This window comes from Toxotes jaculatrix, chromosome 4 (genome assembly GCF_017976425.1).
Source record: "Toxotes jaculatrix isolate fToxJac2 chromosome 4, fToxJac2.pri, whole genome shotgun sequence".
Taxonomy (NCBI): domain Eukaryota; kingdom Metazoa; phylum Chordata; class Actinopteri; family Toxotidae; genus Toxotes; species Toxotes jaculatrix.
Window position 1 is genome coordinate 7,773,126 of NC_054397.1, and position 21,602 is coordinate 7,794,727.

The 21,602-nt window shown below is 41.6% G+C and overlaps 1 protein-coding gene across 3 annotated transcripts in view; it reads left to right on the top strand.

Moving 5' to 3' along the window:
• The window catches only part of lrba (LPS responsive beige-like anchor protein), a 190,035-nt gene that overhangs the window by 135,439 nt on the left and 32,994 nt on the right, over positions 1-21,602 (top strand). For all 3 annotated transcript variants that reach the window (XM_041035968.1, XM_041035969.1, XM_041035970.1), the window contains exons 45-47: positions 191-310; positions 3,305-3,457; positions 16,684-16,851. In XM_041035968.1, the coding sequence (XP_040891902.1) occupies positions 191-310; positions 3,305-3,457; positions 16,684-16,851 (441 nt within the window). The remainder of the gene's footprint in view (positions 1-190; positions 311-3,304; positions 3,458-16,683; positions 16,852-21,602) is intronic.

Below are 21,602 nucleotides of genomic sequence, written 5' to 3' on the forward strand. Positions count from 1 at the left end.
TTCCAGTTTGTTTGAGGGTGTGTTAAAAGAGTAGATTTGGTTCAGATCTGTTGACTTAGTGTTTTATTGAACAGACTTTTCTTGTATGTTTTTATTGCACAGCAAGGGATTCTATTTTAGCAGTAACAGTAGGTGTTGCCAGTCTCTGTAGCTCAGATTTAGAGCTTTTTTTTTGTTTGCTAATCAACAGGAACCCTTCACCACGTTCTTCCTGAACTTCCAAGGAGGAAAATTTGACCATGCGGACCGCACCTTCTCATCAGTGTCCCGGGCCTGGAGGAACTGCCAGAGAGACACATCAGATGTGAAGGTACTGTACACGCTGGTACACGCTAACACATGATGTGGAAATTCTTTCCACATCAGAACTTGCCTTCTTTCCTTTTAGGATGGCTGACTTATAAGAAGGTTAGAAGTTAGAATAGATAAAGGACTGAGCACTGCAAGAGAATAAATCCCCATCCAGCATCTTTGCAGACAAAGAAGAAAAGGTTTCAAAAGAGTAATATCCAGTCACTACCAATCATTGTCCCTTTGCAATGAAAGCTTCCTGGTCTTCTGATCAAAGCGTTAAACTAATCCTCATCTGTCCCAGCCGTCTGTCTCAGATTCAGCCAGCTATAACCTGGACTTGAATCCCTGCCCATTGGGCCCCCAAACCTTAAGCTGTTGGAGCTGTTGGATCTGCCCTGCAACAGCACAGGTCATTCTCATAGTGAGGGCCTTCGAACCCTCAGTGCACACTTTAACTGCTCTCCTAAAACATTTACGACTACAGTCAGACATTCTCTGTCGAAGCTGGGTTTTGCTTGGTCTCCTGGCACTGGGTCACTGGATGGGGGAACAGTGCTGGTGTTGGGGGTTTTGACGCTTGATTGCGTTTACCACCCCCCTCACATCCCGCCGATAAAACATATGGATTGTGTTACTGCGTAGCTGGCCAATGCTTGATTGCGAAAGCCCAACAAGAGCCCTCGTTTGCTCTCTCAGTCTAGACCTGTCAATGTGGATCAAACTGTGAGAGCTCAACTTCAGTTCAAAACAAAGGGTAAATGTGGACCACATCACTTTGTTTCTGTGTTCAGTTTGAATTTTTTGCATATTTTGAATGAAAGTCCGTCGACTTTATCCACTTGGACGCACACATTGATTTTCTTGCAAAAGAGGAATTAGGGACTAGATGTATCAATTTAGTATGCTAAGTACACCATTTAGCTTTAGCACTGGAGTCATTGATAGGAACTCTGTTCCTGCCAGAGGGCAGAAAGCCCCAGTGTTTTCATACCCCACTGGTAAAGAAGGGGTGATAATAGGTTACAACACCCAGATTCAATGTGTCTCTAGCCTGGGTGACGCTAGCATGACCTCCATTCCACAATCCCCTGACCCCCAGCCTCAGCCTAAAGGCATCAGGAGGGGAGAGGGGAGAGAAGAGGGTTTAGAGGTAGCAACAGTGGAAGTGTAGCAGTGGAGCCCAGGGGCCAGAGCCCCTTCCAGTGACCCATGACAGGACAGGATTGGGGATCAGAGGGGCTGGCCTCTGACCAGGCCAGAGCAAAGGGGCCACTGCACATAATGGTCCATGCAAGGCAGGCTCGAGTGTTGGGGAGCGAAGCTCTCAACGTTTTGTTGGGGTGTGTGTGTGTGTGCGTACGTGTGTGTTTGTGCGTGCATGCATGCGTGCGTCCTGCCACCTCCTGGTCAAATTTACAGCAGGCAACAGCCAGTGAACCTGGGTGAGCTGGAGGCCTCGTTAAGAGTTTGACCTTTAGTTTTAGGTCAGGTTTTGTGGAGTGAAGAGATTTCAGAAGTGAGGAAGTGCTGTGTTGTTTTAAACTTGTGTGTTTGCTTGCTCATTTGATTGGATGTTTTCACCCCATTGATGAAAGGTGGATGTATTGTATAGCTAATCTGATAAAAGAGACCTACAATTGTTTGTGGAAGGAGTTTTTGTGTTTTTAAGAGATCATGTTACATATAACCTTCTGCGTAAAAATTTGCGTAAACCTGCTGCTCAGCCTCAGATTTTTAGCAGGAGATATTTGCACACTGCAAGACTGTCAGCAGTGCTGCTGGCCTGACAGACTAAGGCATGTCAGCTTGACGGTTATGTTGGTCTGCTCATCTCTGATGTCAGACTGTCAACATGTTTATATCTCTCTGTCCTTCTTGAGGACCAGTCAGCACTTGCAGTCACACAAGCTTAGTTCACAGACAACAAGACTACCAATGAAAATTACTGTCCATTGATCATTTAGTCTGTATGTTGAAACTATAGTGTTTTACCAATCATACTATGAAAACTAACTAGGTATTGGAATTGTATTAGACTGAAAATTACTACATAGACAAACTGTGCTTATATTTACTAACCATGTCAATACACTGATGGCCCCCAGTGAAGTGAAAGAGTACAGCCATCCTTTGTGTTGAGAAGTGCATGTCAGGACACTGGGAGAACAGTTTATTATTAACTTTAATGTCAACAATTTAGAAACTCAATATACATTTAGTGTGCTGCTTTCCTTTTATCATTCACGTGAATCAGTGAAGAGTTGAGAGATCGTGCTTCATCCGGGTGTCTTGTACTCACTGAGACATACTAACAACAATAACACTACAGTTTGGGCCTGAAGGGCACTACACATTTTTAAGCTCAAACTCAATCTTAATGTTTACGCTCATTGTGGCAAGTTCTGCTTAGTTAAGAATGACGAATGGCTAAACATATGGGGTTACATCTCCTGTCATAACTGCATTTCTCATTGCCATGCTGCAATTTGAAAATTCTTTGTGTTGTCTGAGACAGCCAAATAAAATCATCATAGTTAGGAAAGAATTTGTTGTGTTCTTTTTTTCTCTGTTGTGGAAGATTTGGGGTTGGGGGGCGGTGGTGCTTAGATACAAACAAAGGAAATTTGTGCTTTGGAATTGTGGAAAAGCCGAGAGCACACTCAGAGGTTTTTGACATCTTCTAGTGGCTAAAGCACAGAGGCAAGTAGAAGACAATTAGTCAGAGAAATAATATCCATTACTAATTGTATGGTTTAGAAAACACAACTGTCCAGCTGTTATAACAGACATCATTTCTACCAATGTAATAATGAGCTGGATTAATACAGGGACCCTCTCTTTTTCCTGGTCTTGTTCTTCTTCTACTCTTCTTTATACTTTTACCTATTGAAATATACTGTGCTGGCTGGTGATTTCTCTGAACCCTCAGTAGTTTCAGAATCCTCTTAGCTTTCGTGATTTGGTATTGTCATGTCAAGTTTTAATATGTTTCTATGGTGTACCCATGCAGGAGCTGATCCCAGAGTTTTACTACCTCCCCGAGATGTTTGTCAATGCCAGCAGTTACAACCTGGGAGTGATGGAAGATGGCACCGTGGTCTCTGATGTGGAGCTGCCGCCCTGGGCCAAGAGCCCAGAGGAGTTTGTTCGAATCAATCGCCTGGTAAGACAACTGTACAGTGCAGAAAACTGTGACACATACTATTGTAATGAGTTAGCGGATCACCCAGATTCAAGCCACTGAACATCCCTCTCGAAGTGTCCGTGAGCAATACATTAGAATTCCTTACCAGGCGCAGCAGTACACTCTGTGGATATCAATAAAGGGTTAAATTATTATTATTATTTTTGTATATATGCATGTACATTTTTGAAAAACGTTTGTAATAGCTACGACTTGATTACACATAAACAGACACACATTTTTGTGTCTGTCTTATGTATCACAGAGCCCAGACTGACCAAAGTCCTGTCAGAGGTTTCTGCTTCTGCTTGTCCTAACTTAGCTGGGAATGCTAATTCAAAGAGACAGTGTTATTTCCTGACTGTCTCACAGTTCTTCCTGTTACCTGAGCCTCCCGCTTCTCTGACATGCCCCGGCTCTCAGATTGCTGTGTTGCCCTAGTGATCCAACATCACCTCACCTCCTATCCCTTTCCACCTCACCATCTCTCTCTCTCTTTCTCTCTCTCTGCTCTCGCTCTGTCCACACTCATCTGGTGCATGTTCGCATGTGTGATTACAAGTGTGTTTGTGTGCGGAGAGATGATGCAGTATCCTGTTTCTGAGCTCCCCTTCCTGCCCGCTCTTCCCAAAGCAGAAATATTCTGTGTATATGCGCGTCGGATGTTGTCAGACTTGCTGTCATATTTTCATTGTAGATGTTCCCTCCTCTCTCACACACACACACACACACACACACACACACACACACACACACACACGGCTTGGAGACTGAGGTAACTCTTCGGATCAGATTACCTTGCTCTGCTCTATAAGGGCAAAAAGCACCATAGATTTACTGTTTGTGTTGTGTCTTGCTGGAATAGCTTATCTGCTGTTTTAGTCCTTCAACTTCAAATACTTGTTGACTTTACGCAGAGTTTTACTGATACTCAAAGGCTGGGTCATCTTGTAAATGAAATTTTGTTCATAAGGAAACTGTCTGGATGAACGGGGTATAACTAAGGACGAAGATTTAATAGAATGCACACAGCTAAACCACAGGTTGCACTGTAATGCAAATGAATATGTCTGTATTATTGTTGCTTTAAATGTTTAAAATGTCCTCTCCCTGTTTAATTTTAAATCCTTTCACAGGCCACATTCCCTTTCAGCTAAATTTCTTTTGAGTAAAAGCAGACATAGTTTCCTGTGTGATGTGTGCCCACAGTAGTAATGGGTGCTGATGAGGCTGGGTGTGCTCTGTGACCTGTGTAGTCTTGTGGTGGGCTCTGTTAACCAGCCCGCTGATATGACCAGGCCCCTATCATTAATCACACACTTCTCTCTCTTTGGCTGTCAGCATGGTCTAGGCCAAGGTGGATGTATTGGGGAAAGCTTTTCGTAGTGGCAGTGGCAGCATGCTGTTTTGCAGTATCCTACCCAGTCAGTGTACTGAAGCCCTCTGTTAAATTGTGTTGAAGAAGAGATATACGCGTTGAATTTCTTATCATAAAAATCAACCAATAAATTCATAATGATAATAATCATTAGTTGTTAAATGATTTAAATAATTGTTAGGTGTCTTTGGGTGTATTCCATGTCATTTTTCCCCACCATTTTACGTTGTAGAAGGTATCATTTCCATCTTTAACTCTGCCCTCCTGAATACTCTTTGTTTAAAATGCAGAGGTGGAACATAGTCAGTTTAAAAAAATACCTAATTTGGATAATAGTATTATATAGACTAGAAATCTGTCAAAATGCTTACACTGAAGAAACCAGCTTGTTTGAAAATGTGAATTAATGTGCTTTGTGCTCCTGCGGCTTTTCATTGCCAGTTTTAACTGCCGCAGTCTCATTTACCTCTGCTCCCTCAATTTCCTCCGGTCCTTTCCTTTGTGTCCAATTTAGTACTGCAGGGGCAATTTACACTTATCCAGACGGTCTATTCTTATGCACAGCTACCTGCTAGTTACTGTATTCAGGCTGATAAAATTCCAGTCTGCGATTTCTTTCTCTGCTGTGTGCAAACTGAGATATTGATCCAGCATGCAGCCAAGCCCAGCAGGCAGGTATAGGTGCACAGAAACATAACAAGCTTAGTAGAACAGGAGCTTTCTGAAGTTTCACAAGGGGGCTGACAACGTGAATATCTGCTTCATAGTCTCATAGAAACACACTTTAAGTTTCAACATTGTTTATCCATGAGCTCCCATCCCCTCAGGTACTGGTAGGTAGCAAGATTATTCTATCACATAGCAGACAGATTCATTTCTTGATGTTGTTGGTGTCAATTGAATTGATGATCACACATAATTGCCACATTTTATGTAGTGTTTATTTGATAAGCCCAAAAAAAAAGACAGCTTTTGGATTTTGTCTTATACTGGTTTGGATCAGTTAAATTGTCATACATTATCAGTACATGATTACATCTTGTGTACAGCTACAACAACAATTAAATCAGTTAATTGCGAATATTAATCTGCAACTGTTTTGACAGTTGATTGTTTTAGTCATTCTTCAAACAAAAATTTGAATAATTTTCTGGTTCCAACTTCAGAAATGTAATGATCTGCAGCTGCTCTGTATCGTATCTTATAGTAAACTGAAAATCTTTGGCTGTGCTGACATTTTTCACTATTTTCTGACATTTTACAGACAGTTGAAAAAATGATAACAAACCTCATCTTGTGTAATTTCACCATTTTTAAGAGACCCAGGCTTACAGTACTACAGATCATGTACAGACAGAATGGGAAAGACAGGGCTAAGGAGGGTGGACAGGAAGAATAAAGGAAAGAATGGGCCGAGGACAAGGTAGAGGGAGGGATGTGTGGGTGGACAGGTCTCTGGTCATGACAGATAGCTGGCATTAGAGGGTGTCAGCTGGCAACTGTGGTACTGTTGGGAGAGAGATGAGCATGGCGGAGAGCAGAGAGGAAGAGTGAAGGAGTTAATGGGCTGTTTGGCTCTCTTTAGCTTGTCTACTGCTAATGGCCTCGCAACACAAGGATAGACAGCAGGAGAGAACACGCAAACACACGCAGATGCACACATGGTACAAACACACACACGCCTGCTGTCTCCACTCTGGTTATGAGCCCTAGATGATTAACAGCTAATTAGGCCCCAATCTGGAAAGGCCATTAAAAGCCTCTCACAGTAAAGGATTGTGCTGCTGTGCAAAACGGCAGCTTGTTTTTGTTGTTGGTAGTGAGAGTTGCATTGTTGGTAATTTAAAAAAAAAAAAAAATTCCAGGAGAACTTATAAACATTACATCAAACTATCGCCTGGTTTATGTTGCTCTGCTCTTGGAAGTGTCATAGTTCATCACTAATGTTTAGTAAAAAGCATGTTGCATGGCAACATATTAACTGCAAGTATGTGCCTGCACAGATTGTTGTTTATCCACTGGCTTACACAACACTGTAGGCTCAAAGACTCCAGTTTGAAATGATGGTTTGAGGTGCTGAGGAACGGTTGGATTTTAGACAGACACGCTGGACACAAATCACCTCAGTGCCGTAAGCCAAGCATGCACCTTCACTACACTGAAGTGCCTACAGTATACTTAAATGCTTGCTTGTAAAGGCACACTCCCTTTTCCTTGGTCCATCACACGCCCACATACACATACTCGCAGAGACACTGAGGTCTTGAGGCAGCATGCCACGGAGATCAGGGTCTGCTTGTTGTTTTTACCAGGAGGTCGAAGGAGAGGTTAAGAACTTGATCCCTCCTCCACCAGATAACTCTATGTCTCTGGGCATTGTCAGCCTCTCTGACATTCCACTATACATGAACACATCTCAACTCTCTCGTTTGCTAACCATTAACACAATAGCAGGTGTGTGTGTGTGTGTATGCTTGTGTACTTGTGTGCATATCAGTGTTTACCTGTGCTGTCATGTGTCCAGGATTCACTGACACTTATACTGATATGGAGCCTAAACCACAGTCTGCTGTAGTAGCCATCTCATACTGTAAATGGTCTAATAGTAGACTGAGCTAAACAATACATATTTTAGAGACTGAGATTTGCACATTGAAGAACTCAGCACAATGCTCTAACCTGTTTGAGCGCTACAGGGCCCAATTGCTGCTCCATGTTCACATGTTTGGTTCCTTTCAGTCATCTGTGCTCTTGTGGTGCTGCTGACAGACCTGCAAACCACACACATGGGACGGACGGGCAGCACATTACTTTCGGCCCTTTTCCCCTTTTAAAGTATCTACTCACTCAAAGCAGTGACAGAGGGATCAGCTAAACTGCCCTCACAGAAGGAGAGAGAGGGGGACGTTCCTCTTGTTGAATGGGCAAACCCAGCTGAGTGATGGGTCAGAAGCTGATACTGCGAAGGTCACTGCTATATGTGATAAACTCTCGCTGTAAGTACCCAAGTTGCTCGTAGCACAAGCACATCATATATCTATTCAGACCTCTGGTTTGGTTCATCACCCTCACCCCCAAAATGTAAAATTGTGATATTATGTCCAGCAATTTTTAGCAGACAAGAAAACACTGTTTGTTAGCAAGTAGCCTTTTGTATATCAGAGCAGAGCGCTTGTTTTTGTGGTGCAGCCGTGTTTTTGTTCTCTTCAGCCCTGCAGTGGTCATAAATTGCCAAATTCAGCTTTAATTACAATGGAAGTGCTTTCTGAATTCAACTGATAATTTTTGATCTGCACTATGATGGTGATCTGTTTCATAGAGCCTTACATTTGTCCTTACAGCTGTTGTCATCATAATCACCACAGAGGTAAACATCTGCATGACTGACAGACAAATGTCATATTAGTATGAGCCAAATCACCTTTACCCCCCAAACCTCATACACTCACACTGTCTCCCTCTTTGAAAGTCCCTCTCTGAGGTTTGTCACTTTTATTTGCTGACAGCTCTTCACACTCACAAAAACTATGTCATCATGGCAGACACGTCCATTATCGTACCAGTTTATGATTGAGTGAGAGTAAGGAGGTGTTTTACATGCTACTTTTGCCACCTGATAAGATACTTTACAAGCCTGAGTATTGTGGCCAATGTTCAAAAAGACGTTGTGTGTCATTATGCAGAATTGTCCCGGAGCTGTGTATGTGAAATGTGAAGGAGAGCAGGGTACAGACAACAAAAGCCTGTCCCACATTTTTTCCCACAAGACACATAGCCAGACATGATAGCTCCCCAACTCAGACCACCAGCTACACAAAGTCAAAGATCATCGCTGTTTACATTCACCTCTCATCCACATCGCACTCTCTGATCAGACACCCGCTGGGACGCACATAATACCGTTCCCACCAGCCTCCACATCTTATTCTCACAGGAACCCCTCAGGAATTCATGTGTGAGCTGAGGTAAACCACTGCAAGGACCAGTCACTAACCACTAAGATATACTTATGCACTTGTGAATGACTGAGTGAGTGAAAATCTTAGCGTCGTCTAGCCCAGCGTGGCCTCGTGTAACAGAACACAGTTTACCATGTTAGCTTAGTGCTAATCTATTCCCCTGGTGTCTCCACTGAAAGCCTTGTTGTTGGATGGGAACTAGCACGTGGGGTTGGGGGGGTTATCTGGCTAATGTCAGGCAGCGCTCACTGTAGAAGTATTGTCATGCATAAGGGCAGACATGTTTACTGTGTGCTCAGTGTTTTACGAGCTGTCCCCCCTTCTTCTCTGCCTCCCCCTCTTCCCTGTCCTTCTCCCCCTCCTCTTCTTCGTCCTCCTCTTCGATGACGTAATGGAGGAGGCTGATGAGAGCCTGAGAAATGGGATGATCTACTGCTGCTGACATACTCACTCACTAATGTTGTCCTTCTCCCTTTTCCTGCACTCCTCCACACTCTCATTTTACTTCTGCCAAGTTCGACTGAGATGTTTTTTTGGACATACACTGTGTTCACACTCCTTCACTCCAGCACTCTATCTGTCTTTACCTCTAAAACTCCTGGACATCTGTGTCATTGTCTTGGTTTCATTTGGAAGACCAGTTGTCTTTGCCCTCTGCTGTGTCCCATGCTAATGTGTCCACCGAAGCAGGAACAGAAATTGAGATAAAATCTGGTTAGATGTTGAACCCCTTAACTTTTCATCTTGTGTCACCATCTGGTCAAAACTTTAAATCTGTCTACTACTGTGGTTTATGAACTTCCTGCATCAGCAGTACTTTGTGTTTAATGCTAAATAGGACATGCTAGCATGCCAGCACACTAAGATAAGTCTGAGCATCGTAAACACTGTACCTGCTCAACATCTGCATGCCAATATTTTTACTGTGAGTATTTTAGCATACAGATGTTAGCATTTAGCTCAAATCATCACTGTGCCTAAGTGCAGCCTTTCAGAGCCGCTGGTCTTATTAATAGAATTATTAATTATCCAATTATTATTCATTTGAGTAACAGAAATTTGTAGAACTAGTGAATGATAAATTCATAAATTATTGTGATATAATTCTGAAAATCAGTTTAAAAAACAATATTGAATTATAGCTTAGTCTTTTCAGAGATCATAAGTACAGTATTGTGTGGTTTATTAAACCACATTTGATAATATAATGTCTGATAAAATTAATTATATTGTTGAAGTACATCGTTGTGCTTATTTCTTTTGAGTGTATTTGCCTTTTGAGGAGCTGGTGGTCACCCGTTCCTTTATTCTCTACACACACACACACACTCACTAACAAGCTGTAGCTCCACATAACCCAACACCCCAATAACCCCTCCTAGAAGACTAAGTACACTCAAGCTGATCAGTTGAGTCATTCATCCTAATCATCTCCCCTCTGTGTTAAAAAGCCTGCACACCTTCAGACCGTCCAGTCCTCCAGCCGACTCTATAATCATCTGAGACAACAATGCTCCTCTCAACAGCTATCCAAATATTTTCTCATTCAGCATGCTCCGAGGCCTTCCTCAGTGCTCCTGTGTTTAATCAGCTCTGACTGTTGACTTAGCTTTCGCTCACTTGATATTGTGGATGTGTCTAATGGCACTGGTGATGTATTTGCTAGTTTGTTAGCTTTTTCAGAGTACAGGTGGTTCAGTTCTCTGCAGGTGCTTGTTAACAGTTCTGAAATTGCATTTTTCTTGTTTTAGTTGTTTTCATTTGTCAGTTGAAATAGTTTCTTCCAAATGTTTGAAAAATTTTAAGACTAAAAGTATTTCCATATTTCTCAGTTCCATATAACCAGGCTTGATTTCTACTTTTACAGATTATTATTCATTACGCAGCATTATATTGTTTGGCATTATTCTGAATTAACTAAAAACTAAAAGGAGAAGACTACAGTATTATTGCATTCTGACTTTCAGTCAGCAGCATTTAGTTCTCAGTCAGTATTGTTTACTCCATTGTCTGTGTTGTAAATTGGACCACTTAGGGCATTCTCACAGTCTACACCCTGCCATTTGTCTGACTAAGACCAAATCCACCGTGACATGTTTGTTTTGGGGAGATACTTTCCCAATCACTGCTCATTCTGCTTCTTTTCACCCCATAACATGATATTCTTGCTTTTCAAGTGGGTGAGGGATAATAAGAAAGATGGGAGGAGAGAACGGGAGAGAGTTGGGGTTAGAGTTTCAGGTTCCACTTGCCAGCGAGTGCCTCTGTTGACCCATAGCCAGAACTCTCACGGTTGTGACCTATCTAATTAGTAGAGCAGGAAGGAGGGGGGACTGAAGTAGCACACAACCCATCTGGGGTTCTCTTGGTGTGTGTGAATATGAGAATAAAGGAAATGGTTTGTTAGCTGCACGGCTGCTCTAAGGCTCTCATTTCTTACGTCACCCATTGCTTTTTTCTTTTTCCTCTTCCATGTTTGGGGCCCCTTCTCTCCTGGCTGACTACAGGCTTCCTCTGCCTGCTTCAAAATGACAATCAGCTTCTCATTTACAGCGAGCTAATAAGCCCTTTAATCAGAGTGCTTGTCAACCTCAGGGCAAGCAACTCCAGAGGAGCTGATCCAAAGGATCAGATGACTGAAAGAAAGAGCAGGAGGGAAAAAAAGGAGTAGCACTAAGAGCGAGAGAATAAGTAGAAGGGAAAATGAAAGGGGTCTGTTGGACTTGCAAGAAAAATAGAGAGTCAAAACAAGATGATAGACTTGTATTGAGATGAGAAGAATAGACTGACTTCTGCTACAGAGGATGATGCTTGGTGTTCTTAGAAACATGTAGATCTGATTGGAATTAATCATTTGATTTTAAAGAAATGCACAGTAAAATACAATATGACTAAACAATTTTTTAAACTACTGCTTCAGTATCATTTTGTTTTATGTCAACATGTTTCTCTACCACACACTCTGAATGTAGTTTTCAGGATGTTTTGATCAGCTTGTTCTTAAACAGTCGTTTTAGTATATACAGACCTGACAAGTGTTTGCTTTATTCATCCGTAATCAATACAAAAGAAAACAGCCTGCCGCTGACAACACTCTGCATACAACATGTGCATTTGATTACACACCCACACCATCAGTGACACACATGCAGGCGCATGCACGGACACCATTGGCATGCAAATGAGTGGATTGATTTGTTAAGTGACATTTTAACTTCCTTACAGACAGCTCTCCATAAGTCCTTAAAAGGGTTTTTTAGGGCCAGTGAGGGTTGAAGGAAAGCGTTCAGTGTCACCTCGTTAAGGCCGAAGTGAAATCCAGCTCAATCCAGACCATAAAGCAAACCGCAAACCACAGAGAGGCACCGAAACCTCACTGATAGGCCCTGTGCAAGTCCTGCAGACCTGTAGCACGGACAGACACTTTTACTTTTGAGCAACAAAGATCATCAGCAAAAGTGGAGTGAAAAGAAAAAGTGATCGAAATAAAACACACCCACTTGCAAGCAGAAAAAAGGCTGAGAACTAGCCAGTGAGTCGAGATCAGACATTTTCGTTTTTTTTCTCCACAGCACTCAGAGTAAGCCTCGTTTAATGTCCACCAGCTGGTTAATTGCAATCACTTGGTGTCTCTGGTCTGATGTTTCAAATATGGATATCATGTTTTTAAGTCCTCAGTCTAGAGTATGTCTCTCTCTAAAGAGTAACATATTGACAGACATATAGTCAAGCTGTCTTCCTTTTTGAATGTTTTTGTGTGGTTTTTTTCACCCACAGATGTTTCGGAAAGGAAAAATTAAAGTAATCTGAAACTTACACACAGAGGAGTCATGTTCATTGTGACATATTTTCATTAGAATTCACATCACAGCCCGGAAAACTGGCACACAGGCAAAATAAGCATGAAATTCAAAAAGAAAATAATGACATACATTTAAATACTTTGGCTTTGATGGGCAAAAAAAAGTGATTAAGGTAAATGATTGCATTTTTCTACATTGGGGAATATTCCAAATTATTCTTGCCATTGGAAACAAGTCACAGTACACAACAAAGGGGTCCCCCCCATGCATCAAAGGTGTACTTTGTCAAATATGTAACAATAGAAATGTGGGATTCCAGTGACTTCTACCCCCTATCAGCATTTACATAAAGGCATGCTAAATTATTCATTAATTATCAGAGAGTCCCCTGTGGATGGGGATGACACACACACTGGCTGCTAATTGGCCCATCAATAATCCTGCCTGGTTCTCCTGAAGTGGCACCAGATCCCACCTCAGGAATCTGCTATCTGCCCCAACCTTCTGCTCAACTATTTCCACAGTGTGGCACTACATGAGGAGACATTTCCACACCTGCTCACCTGGCACACTGTTAATGGGTTATCAGAACATGTCTATTCTCTGTACTTGTCCATCAAGGAGCCTACATTTGTCACATGAGGTCTTCTTGATAGAAAAAGTAAATTTGATTTCACTGTTGATTTTTCTTTCCTAAAGCAGCTGGGAGCTGTCGTTTTTAGCAATCAGTTCTCAAATAGGAGCAAACTGCATTTACTGGGGACTATAGTCAGCTGCAGATTTGTTACGTTAGTAAGCATTTACAGCGGCAGGACACTAACCAAATAAATGACAGTGGCCTTGTTCAGCAAAATGAAGGAACCACTGCAACAGTATGGCTTATTGATGTGTTTTTAGTAGTTATTTTCTTGCGACTGAACTGGAGGTGTATGGCACAGAGGAATAAGTGGAAAAGAAACAGAAGGATCTGTTTCCTCTCTCACTTGGTTTTGTTTTTTTTATGTGATTTGATGATATTGATAAATTATGGAACATTGCTAGAGTTACTCTTTATTCCTGTGCAAGCAGTTTTTTTCTTTAGACAGCTTGATTGCTAGAATGTTTCTCTAATGAGTGTACATCTGATATGAAACGTCTGGTCGAGACTAAGTGTAAGAATAAAGTAGTTTTTTTACTTACGTCCTAATCAAACTGTTGTTTTTGAAAGAGCTTTGAAGAAACGTGATCAAGGCAGGTTTACTGTATCCTCACAGACAGAGGCAGAGATTGTTTGAATCTCTGAGATTTAGTCTTCTGACGTTAAATTCCTAAACCTAGACTTCAGTCACAGAGTACTGCTGTGCCCTTTGTCAGACAGATGGTGATAGAGCAAAGAAATACAATAATACACAGTAGCTTCAGAAAGTATTCAGATCCCTTCACTTTTTATGCACTTGACTGTGTTGTAGATTTAATTATAAATGGATAAAATTGCCCTTTTATACTTGGGTCTGCACTCAGTAACCAAAAATGACGAGGTGAAAACATGGTTTTAAAATTTTTTACAAGCTTCTTGAAAATCTGAAACGATAGTACTTCCAGTGCCAACACAGCACACGCATATGCACACTGTGTAATACTTATTCTGTCTCTCTCCCTTCCTAAATGGTATATGCAAGTGATTTCCATAAAGGCGGGCCTCTGGAGAGGGGGCTGCAATAACATGGCTGTCTTTGTTTCCCCATGCTGATTGACAGTAGATCGCAGTGCACATTAAATGCCCATCAGGCCCAGCTTTAGTTTTAGAAACAGGGGAGCAGGGCCTGTCAAAGGTCAATCCTAGTGCATAATGAACTGATCTTACTCTCTCTCTCTCACATACACACACACAGACACTCACACACAATTGAACCCCTCTCTGCCCGCTATTAAAGTGAGTTTGAATAAAGAGGTTTTTCCTTGCTTATAATGTAACATTAATAAAAAGGATTGCCCTGTGACACAAGCCTTTAGACATGCTAACATACTGTGAATTTACTCATGCCAGAGAGACAGATAGACATGGAGTCTAGACTGTCTTACACTCTAGGGGTGTTCTGTTTTATTTTAATACTAACTAGTTTTACTTTGTTTTACCATTACCCCATAGTTCAGCCCTTAACAGAAAATGTTGTAAAGTGAATCCCACAAAGTGGAAAAGAAGAGACAAATCTCTCTCCATTTGCTAAGTTTGTCAGATCTACAACTCTCAGAACAGTGCTTACATCTAAGTGTGGCATTGTCCAAAATGCCATTGTGTGTAATAACCATAAACCTACAGTAAACGTGGATTTTAACGCCTTTGACAGGAAAGCTTTATACCAGACTGGGGGATGCTTGAACTATTTTAATAATTATGCCGTTACTGCAAAAGAAAACAAAATTCTCACATTTAAAAGTTGTCAAAACACAAGCAGTTGCACAAGAACTTTGCCTAAATAGATGGTGAAAGTTTAATTAAAAGCATTTGATCAAAGAATAAGTTTAGACAAGATTATGAATCTCACCAGACATTCAGTCTCCATTTTTGACATGTTTCCCACTGATAATCCCACTGACTGACTTCATTTTTGATTGACAGTGATTCAGTCTGAGTTGGATCTTGTACAGGTCAAAATGTTTAAAAATGGTTACCACACCTATACGTATTTCAACAGGCTGATAGACCCACCCCAGGTAATTCACATCTCAGAAGAGATCAAGAGGTTTATGCAGTGATAAAGATAGTAGTACAGAGACAATAACATTTCAATTATACTGCATCAGAAGTATAAAAAATATTCCAAATGAATCAAAAATACATCATGAAACAAAACATTAAAATACTGTACATGACAAAAGTCAGTAAAGGCATATTTCACAAAAAAAAAAACCACTTCACATACACATATTTTTCCCTTAACATGCACTAACATACATGCATGTTAACACTGAGAAAATACACAGCTGTCAACACAGATAAATTCTGTTTTTTTACGCTCCCACATGGTGCTATATGGCTGTTAACAAAATGTACTGATGTGTGATACACAGCCCTAAGTAATGGTGTTTTTTCATGTTTCCACACATTCAACCTGAAAACCTGTAAAAACTTTGTCTCCTAGATTTTTTTCCTCCCTAGGAATCCACTGATTCCCTCTCTTCTATTATCCTCACAGTATTTTCCCTTTTAAGCTTTTCATCTCTTCAGATTATGGAATTTGTGACAGCATCAAAAATTCTTTCTGTGCTCAAGTTGCAGTGAAAACATCATCATACCTCAACCACGCACAGTCTGCTGTTTATACCCGTGCTCACCTCCCTGATTGAAAGTTGTAATTAAGAGAATGGGGAAGAATGCAGCGCAGAATGAGCTGTCAGAAAGTCACATTTAAATGAAGGATGCGCTGGTCTCTGCAGTAAAAATTTAAATTATATAAATTGCCATTTAAGTGTAGCACAGGCTAATGTTTTGTCACAAATTAATGTGACACAAGGCAGCAATGACAATCAAGGGCTGCCTCATTCTAATTTGGTCGTGTTTAGAGGGCTTTTGTGAGCCGACAGCTTTACACAAATTAACACAATTGCCTGTTTTTATGAGGAAACCATAAATGCTTTTTCCCTCCTTTGCCGGCTAATGAGGAGAGAAAACGGCTTGTACCTCAGTGTTATGGCGAAGCAGAGACGTCTGCAGAAGAGCAACATGGTGCTTTTATCCGCCCACAACCAACAGAGAAAATAACAAAGACAGAAGCTGAAATGGCTCCCTAATGAACTACAAGAGTTCTCTAATGTTTTGATGCTCCCGTATGATCAGATATGGATTTACTGTCTTTTACTCGTTATAGAAATCATTGGCAGATTCTGTCACAGGAACAATTAGCAGGGAATTCTGCTTTCTCTGAGGGATTCATCTTTGAGAGGCATTAGTGATAACTGCTGTTCAGTAATGGGATGAGGAACATGTTGGGGGAGAAGCATTTGGTTAGAGCATGGTGTGTAAATGGTGTGCATCTGTTGACATTTGCAATAGTCCTAATCCTCTGCCCTCTCCTCCATTTACAGGCTCTGGAGAGTGAGTTTGTATCTTGCCAGCTCCACCAGTGGATCGATCTGATTTTCGGCTACAAGCAGCAGGGACCTGAAGCCACCAGAGCCCTAAATGTTTTCTATTATCTGACCTATGAAGGCGCAGTCAACCTCAGCTCCATCAACGACCCCATGCTCAGAGAGGTGAGGCTGCTACAGGATACAATACATGCATATACACATGCATACGCATTTGAATACACTTCTATGCACTGCATGGCAGATTTAACTCCCCTGGCAGACCATGCTGAGTAAGGGGAAAATTCCATATTACAGTAAGTACACTTGAGTGATAGCACTCTCAAATGGATGCTTAATCTGACTATATTATAAAAGCATCTGTCCATTCTCTGCATCTGTATTTCAGGGAGGTTTTGATGCCATTAGCCATGTTAAATTTGCTGTAGAATGGCATGGGAGAGCTAAGCTAACAGTCTGCTGGCAGGTATTGCTGAGCAAAGTCTTTCCCCCTGTGTGATACCTCTGAAAGCACTCCACCAAGTGTTCCACTTTAACGCCTTAAAACCTCCTCCTTGGCTTTCATTCATTATTCATCCCCCTCACTTTGAACTGCTGCACACACAAGCTACACTGACTTGCCTGAAAGCAAACACACAAAACACAGTGCTGAAAAGAAAAACAAGGCTAGCTTCCCCACAGCCAAACACCGCCTGACAACTTCACCAATCTGCTGTAAAAGGCAGCTAGCCAGCAGCAGAACAGTTGACCCTGCTGAAGTTGTGGTGGTTAAAAATGGCACATATCCTTTTTTTATTCTTGTCAGCATATGCTCACAGGGCTAGTAGTATGTAATCGCTGTGATCTGGAAACATGGCGACATTGTTACAACAAGGTCTTACAAAAGGGTAAGAGAGGTAAATGGTCACACTGGTCGTTAAAAGGCTAACAGTTTAGCCAAATTATTTATGTTATTACCAAAAGGAAAAAATTGACAAAACAATGCAAACCAGACACAAGTGGTAATAACCCAGAATTATCCTTTAAGCAAAGGTCCTCATAGCATCTGGCTATAAATGGAGATGAGTTCAGTGTATATCAGTGGGATGAAATGCGTTTTGCCTCCACTGTTCTGCTGCCCTTCATGCTCAGTGACTGGAGCATCACGGGCACCAAGGGTAGATCTTGGATTTATCACCTCATTCAGCCTAATTCCCATCCAGATGTGCTTTGGCCTTTAGCTTCACACACACACACGCACACACACAAATTCAGATTCATTACCAGGGTGCAGCGGTCATTTCCACTCTCAGCCTGAGCCCATTACCCACTCTACTGGTTAGCACACACGCACCACAAAATTGGATCACTGGCACGCCACTGTTTCTGCCAACCAGTTCCAGTGACCATGTGAGTGATAAATACCCATACATGCAGGACACCATCAGATGCATGTGATTTGAGTGATATAAGAGTAGCACCTCCTGCCTCTCTGCTATATAACTGCAGGACTGTAGATTTTGGATCGTCATTCTCCTGGAATATATTTTTTTATTTTACTGTAATTTTGATACTCTGTAGAGTTTTTCAATAAATCGTTGCTAAATTAGTTTTTTGACATTAGTATAATTAAAGTGTTCTTTCTATTGTGTGCTCCCGGTTACATTTTTGTATGAAACCTGCTGCATTACTTTACAGCAGAAATGAAAGAAAATTCTGTTGTTTTCCCTTTGCAAATTAACCTGTTGCTCGTTTGATGACACAGGAACAACATAGGGTACAGGGTCTTGTTTGTTCACATTAATGTTCCAAACATATCACAGTTTAATTAAATATTATACACTAATGTTTTTAAAGCTTACACATGCCATATTTGGCACTGGCAAAATCTTACTGAACCTTACGTTGTGAAGAGTAGCTGTAGATGTAATAGTTTTACCATACATATGTGTGAAATATGAATAAAGTGGCAATGTTTGTTTCACTCCTCAGAGATGAAAAAAAGAGACGGTTTGTTGTTTTCTCCTCCCACTCCCCCTCTGATGCTGTGGGTCCAGTCTGCTTGCTTTCACCTTCGAAAACACAGTCAGTCTGAGCACTTTAATTAGTTAAATAAACCAAAGCAGTGTTATCCGTGTGAGCTAAGCCAAGGCTCTCCTTCAACCGTGTTTGCACGGAAGGAAGCATGCCCTGTCTGTGCAGAAGGTGGAAACAGAGTTCCAGGCCTGGGCCTCGTCATAGCCGGGCGCTGGGGGTGGCTGAGTGCTGCAGAAGCTTTGAGACTGAGGGCTTTGGGTTTGAAATTGTCCCCAGAGTCGACCATTACTGAGTGACAACTGTTTCAGCCTGAGCTGTGGTCTGGGCTGGGCTAGGCCGCATTAGGACAGGCCCCGGGGCTGTTCAGTGTCAGGGGGATGGGTCACAGACGTGTGCATGTGTATATATTTGAGTCGGAAAAGGTAGTAAACTGGGGCAGAAGGTTCTGTTTTCCTGGTTGGCCGATTCTGTGTTCCTGCCACTCTGCTTGGCAGCCGCTAACTCCCACCCACCGTTACCAACCTCACACACACAAAAACACACACAGATTCCAGAGATTTGTGTGGATCATACCTTGATATGTTTGTACATACGTATTGTATGTATGCATGCATTCAATGGTATGTGTATACCTTTGTATATTTACGTGTGCTCATCAGCATGAATGCACATGGCTGTGTGTTTATGTGTGCATTTTTGTTCTGGGAGAGAGTTTGGAATATCTCAGCACAGATTAGGGAGTGTTGTGGAGACCACTGCTGTGTTTTTCAAAACCATGATTACTTCCTGTCCTACCTCCGCTGCAAGTCAAAACTCACCCCCTCTCTCACTCTCTGAGGGAACTGTGTATGTGCAGATGCATTTATGTGCTGGTGTGTACACCCCTGTGCATGGCATGCATGGACATCTGTGTTGCTTCTCAGTGTATAAAAAAAACACACACCCTGTGTTGCCTTATCTTTGTTGTACAGGGCTTCCCCTCTTTCACATGTGATTATGGAAAATCCCACAGCCTCTTACACCAGTAACAAAACACAGAACCCTGTCTGAATTGTATAGTGTGTGCGTAATTCGGCAGAAGACGGGAAATATACCCACGCGAGTGAACCTGCTTCGACACTCAGCCAAAGTCACTCAACACAACACAAGGCCCGCTGGTTTATTTTCTTTGGACAACATACCCTTGACTGTATTTAATATTTTTTTTTCCAAATATGAAGATCTAAACCTGGAGATTCTGAAAATACTGCTACGCTGCTTGTCAGAAATACAAAGCCATTGTCGCTAGTCTTTTTGTTCTGTTCATAGAGTCAATATTGTTGGGTCGATTTGCATAGAAACAGCATGTTTTACATGGAGATCCATCTTGTCAAGTGGCTGAGTAAATCAAAGGGCAGGCTGGGACATCTGAGCCGAGGGCGTCTCAGCCATTTAAATGTATAGAATATAGAAAACCTTCATCAGACATGGGCCAGCGCCTCCAAAAGAGATTGGCCTTGTGGATGGCCCTTCATATAATCACCTGAGAATTGCATTGGCATATAGGGAGAGGACGTGCTGACCTAGACTCAGCCACTTTCCGACGTTCCACAGTCTCATAAATGTCAGAGCTGAACTTAATGAAGATAGGTTGAGTGGCTTTGAGGAGTCTCTTCTACACATTAGCTTAAGCAAAATGTTCTGCTCTGTGGGCAGAGGAGAGGGGAGGCACTTTGACCTTGAATGATACACTGATGTCCTTTCATTAACAGACCAACTGTGGATAAGATAGGAAATGTTAAGGTTCTCTGTCAAGATCATGTGCTGAGTTGCTCTGATCTTTGATATCATTTTTTTAAACTGAGGGTCTATACTTAAAAACATGTAAATCCAGTCTTACAGACCAGTGTTAAAGTACACATATCACATAATACTGGATCATGGAAGCATCTCCTTTCGGATCTGGCCTGCTTACACACATGCGTGTGCTCAGGTCATCTTAGAGTAAATGCAGTTTTGGCTTGAACTCACTCCTGCTAATAAGAAGACAGTTTTAAACTCTCTTCTAAAAGTTTCCAGTCTGTCGAGCCAGTACCAAACTACACAGATTTCTGAATATCTGCTCTTCTTCTGCTTTTGTAAAATATCAGACTGTGAACCATGGAAATAAAATTCCAAATTTTTACTTGTCATAACTTATCATGTGCTTTTATTCTTTAGATGGTCCAAATAGGGGTGGTGGGCGTTTTACGCTATCCAATACAGTGGATGATTTCAGCATATTGTTCAGCTCAAAAGGATAGAAAGATTGATTGACAGGTAAAAAAGGGAAAAAGAAAAAGAAAAGTGCAAAATGAAGAACATAAAATAGAGAGGACGACGAGAGGATTTGACTTCCATGGTATTTCAGTTCTGCATTCACATGAAAAATACTCTGTATGATTTGGGTGTGTGATTCTTGACCCTAAATAAGCTGACAAAACCTTGTAATAGACAGTTGAGATCTCTCCCTCTCTCCGCCTCTCTGGTCTCTGGTTAGTTTCAGACAATGTGTACGAGCAGACTAACTTCCCCACCTTTTTCTCATGGAAATACCATATGCAGGCCTCAACCATGAGCTCATTCTCACAGGCCTCGCCAAGTCAGGCTCAAACGTCTCAGCCTACACACACAAGCTGTCACTCCCACACAGCCAGTCACAGTGCACACCAACATACTGACAGGTCTGTCATAATTTTGTGTTGGCCATTTTCTCTCTGCCTGTCCCTTTTATAAACCATCTATCATTCTGTATCTGTTTCACGTGCTAGATTTTCTTACTCAGAGTACTTAGAGATGTTGTAAAAAAGATTTTTACTGACCCTTTCTTGTATTCAGTTGTTTTCTGTTTTCTTTTTTGTTTTTTGTTTTGTTTGTGTAGC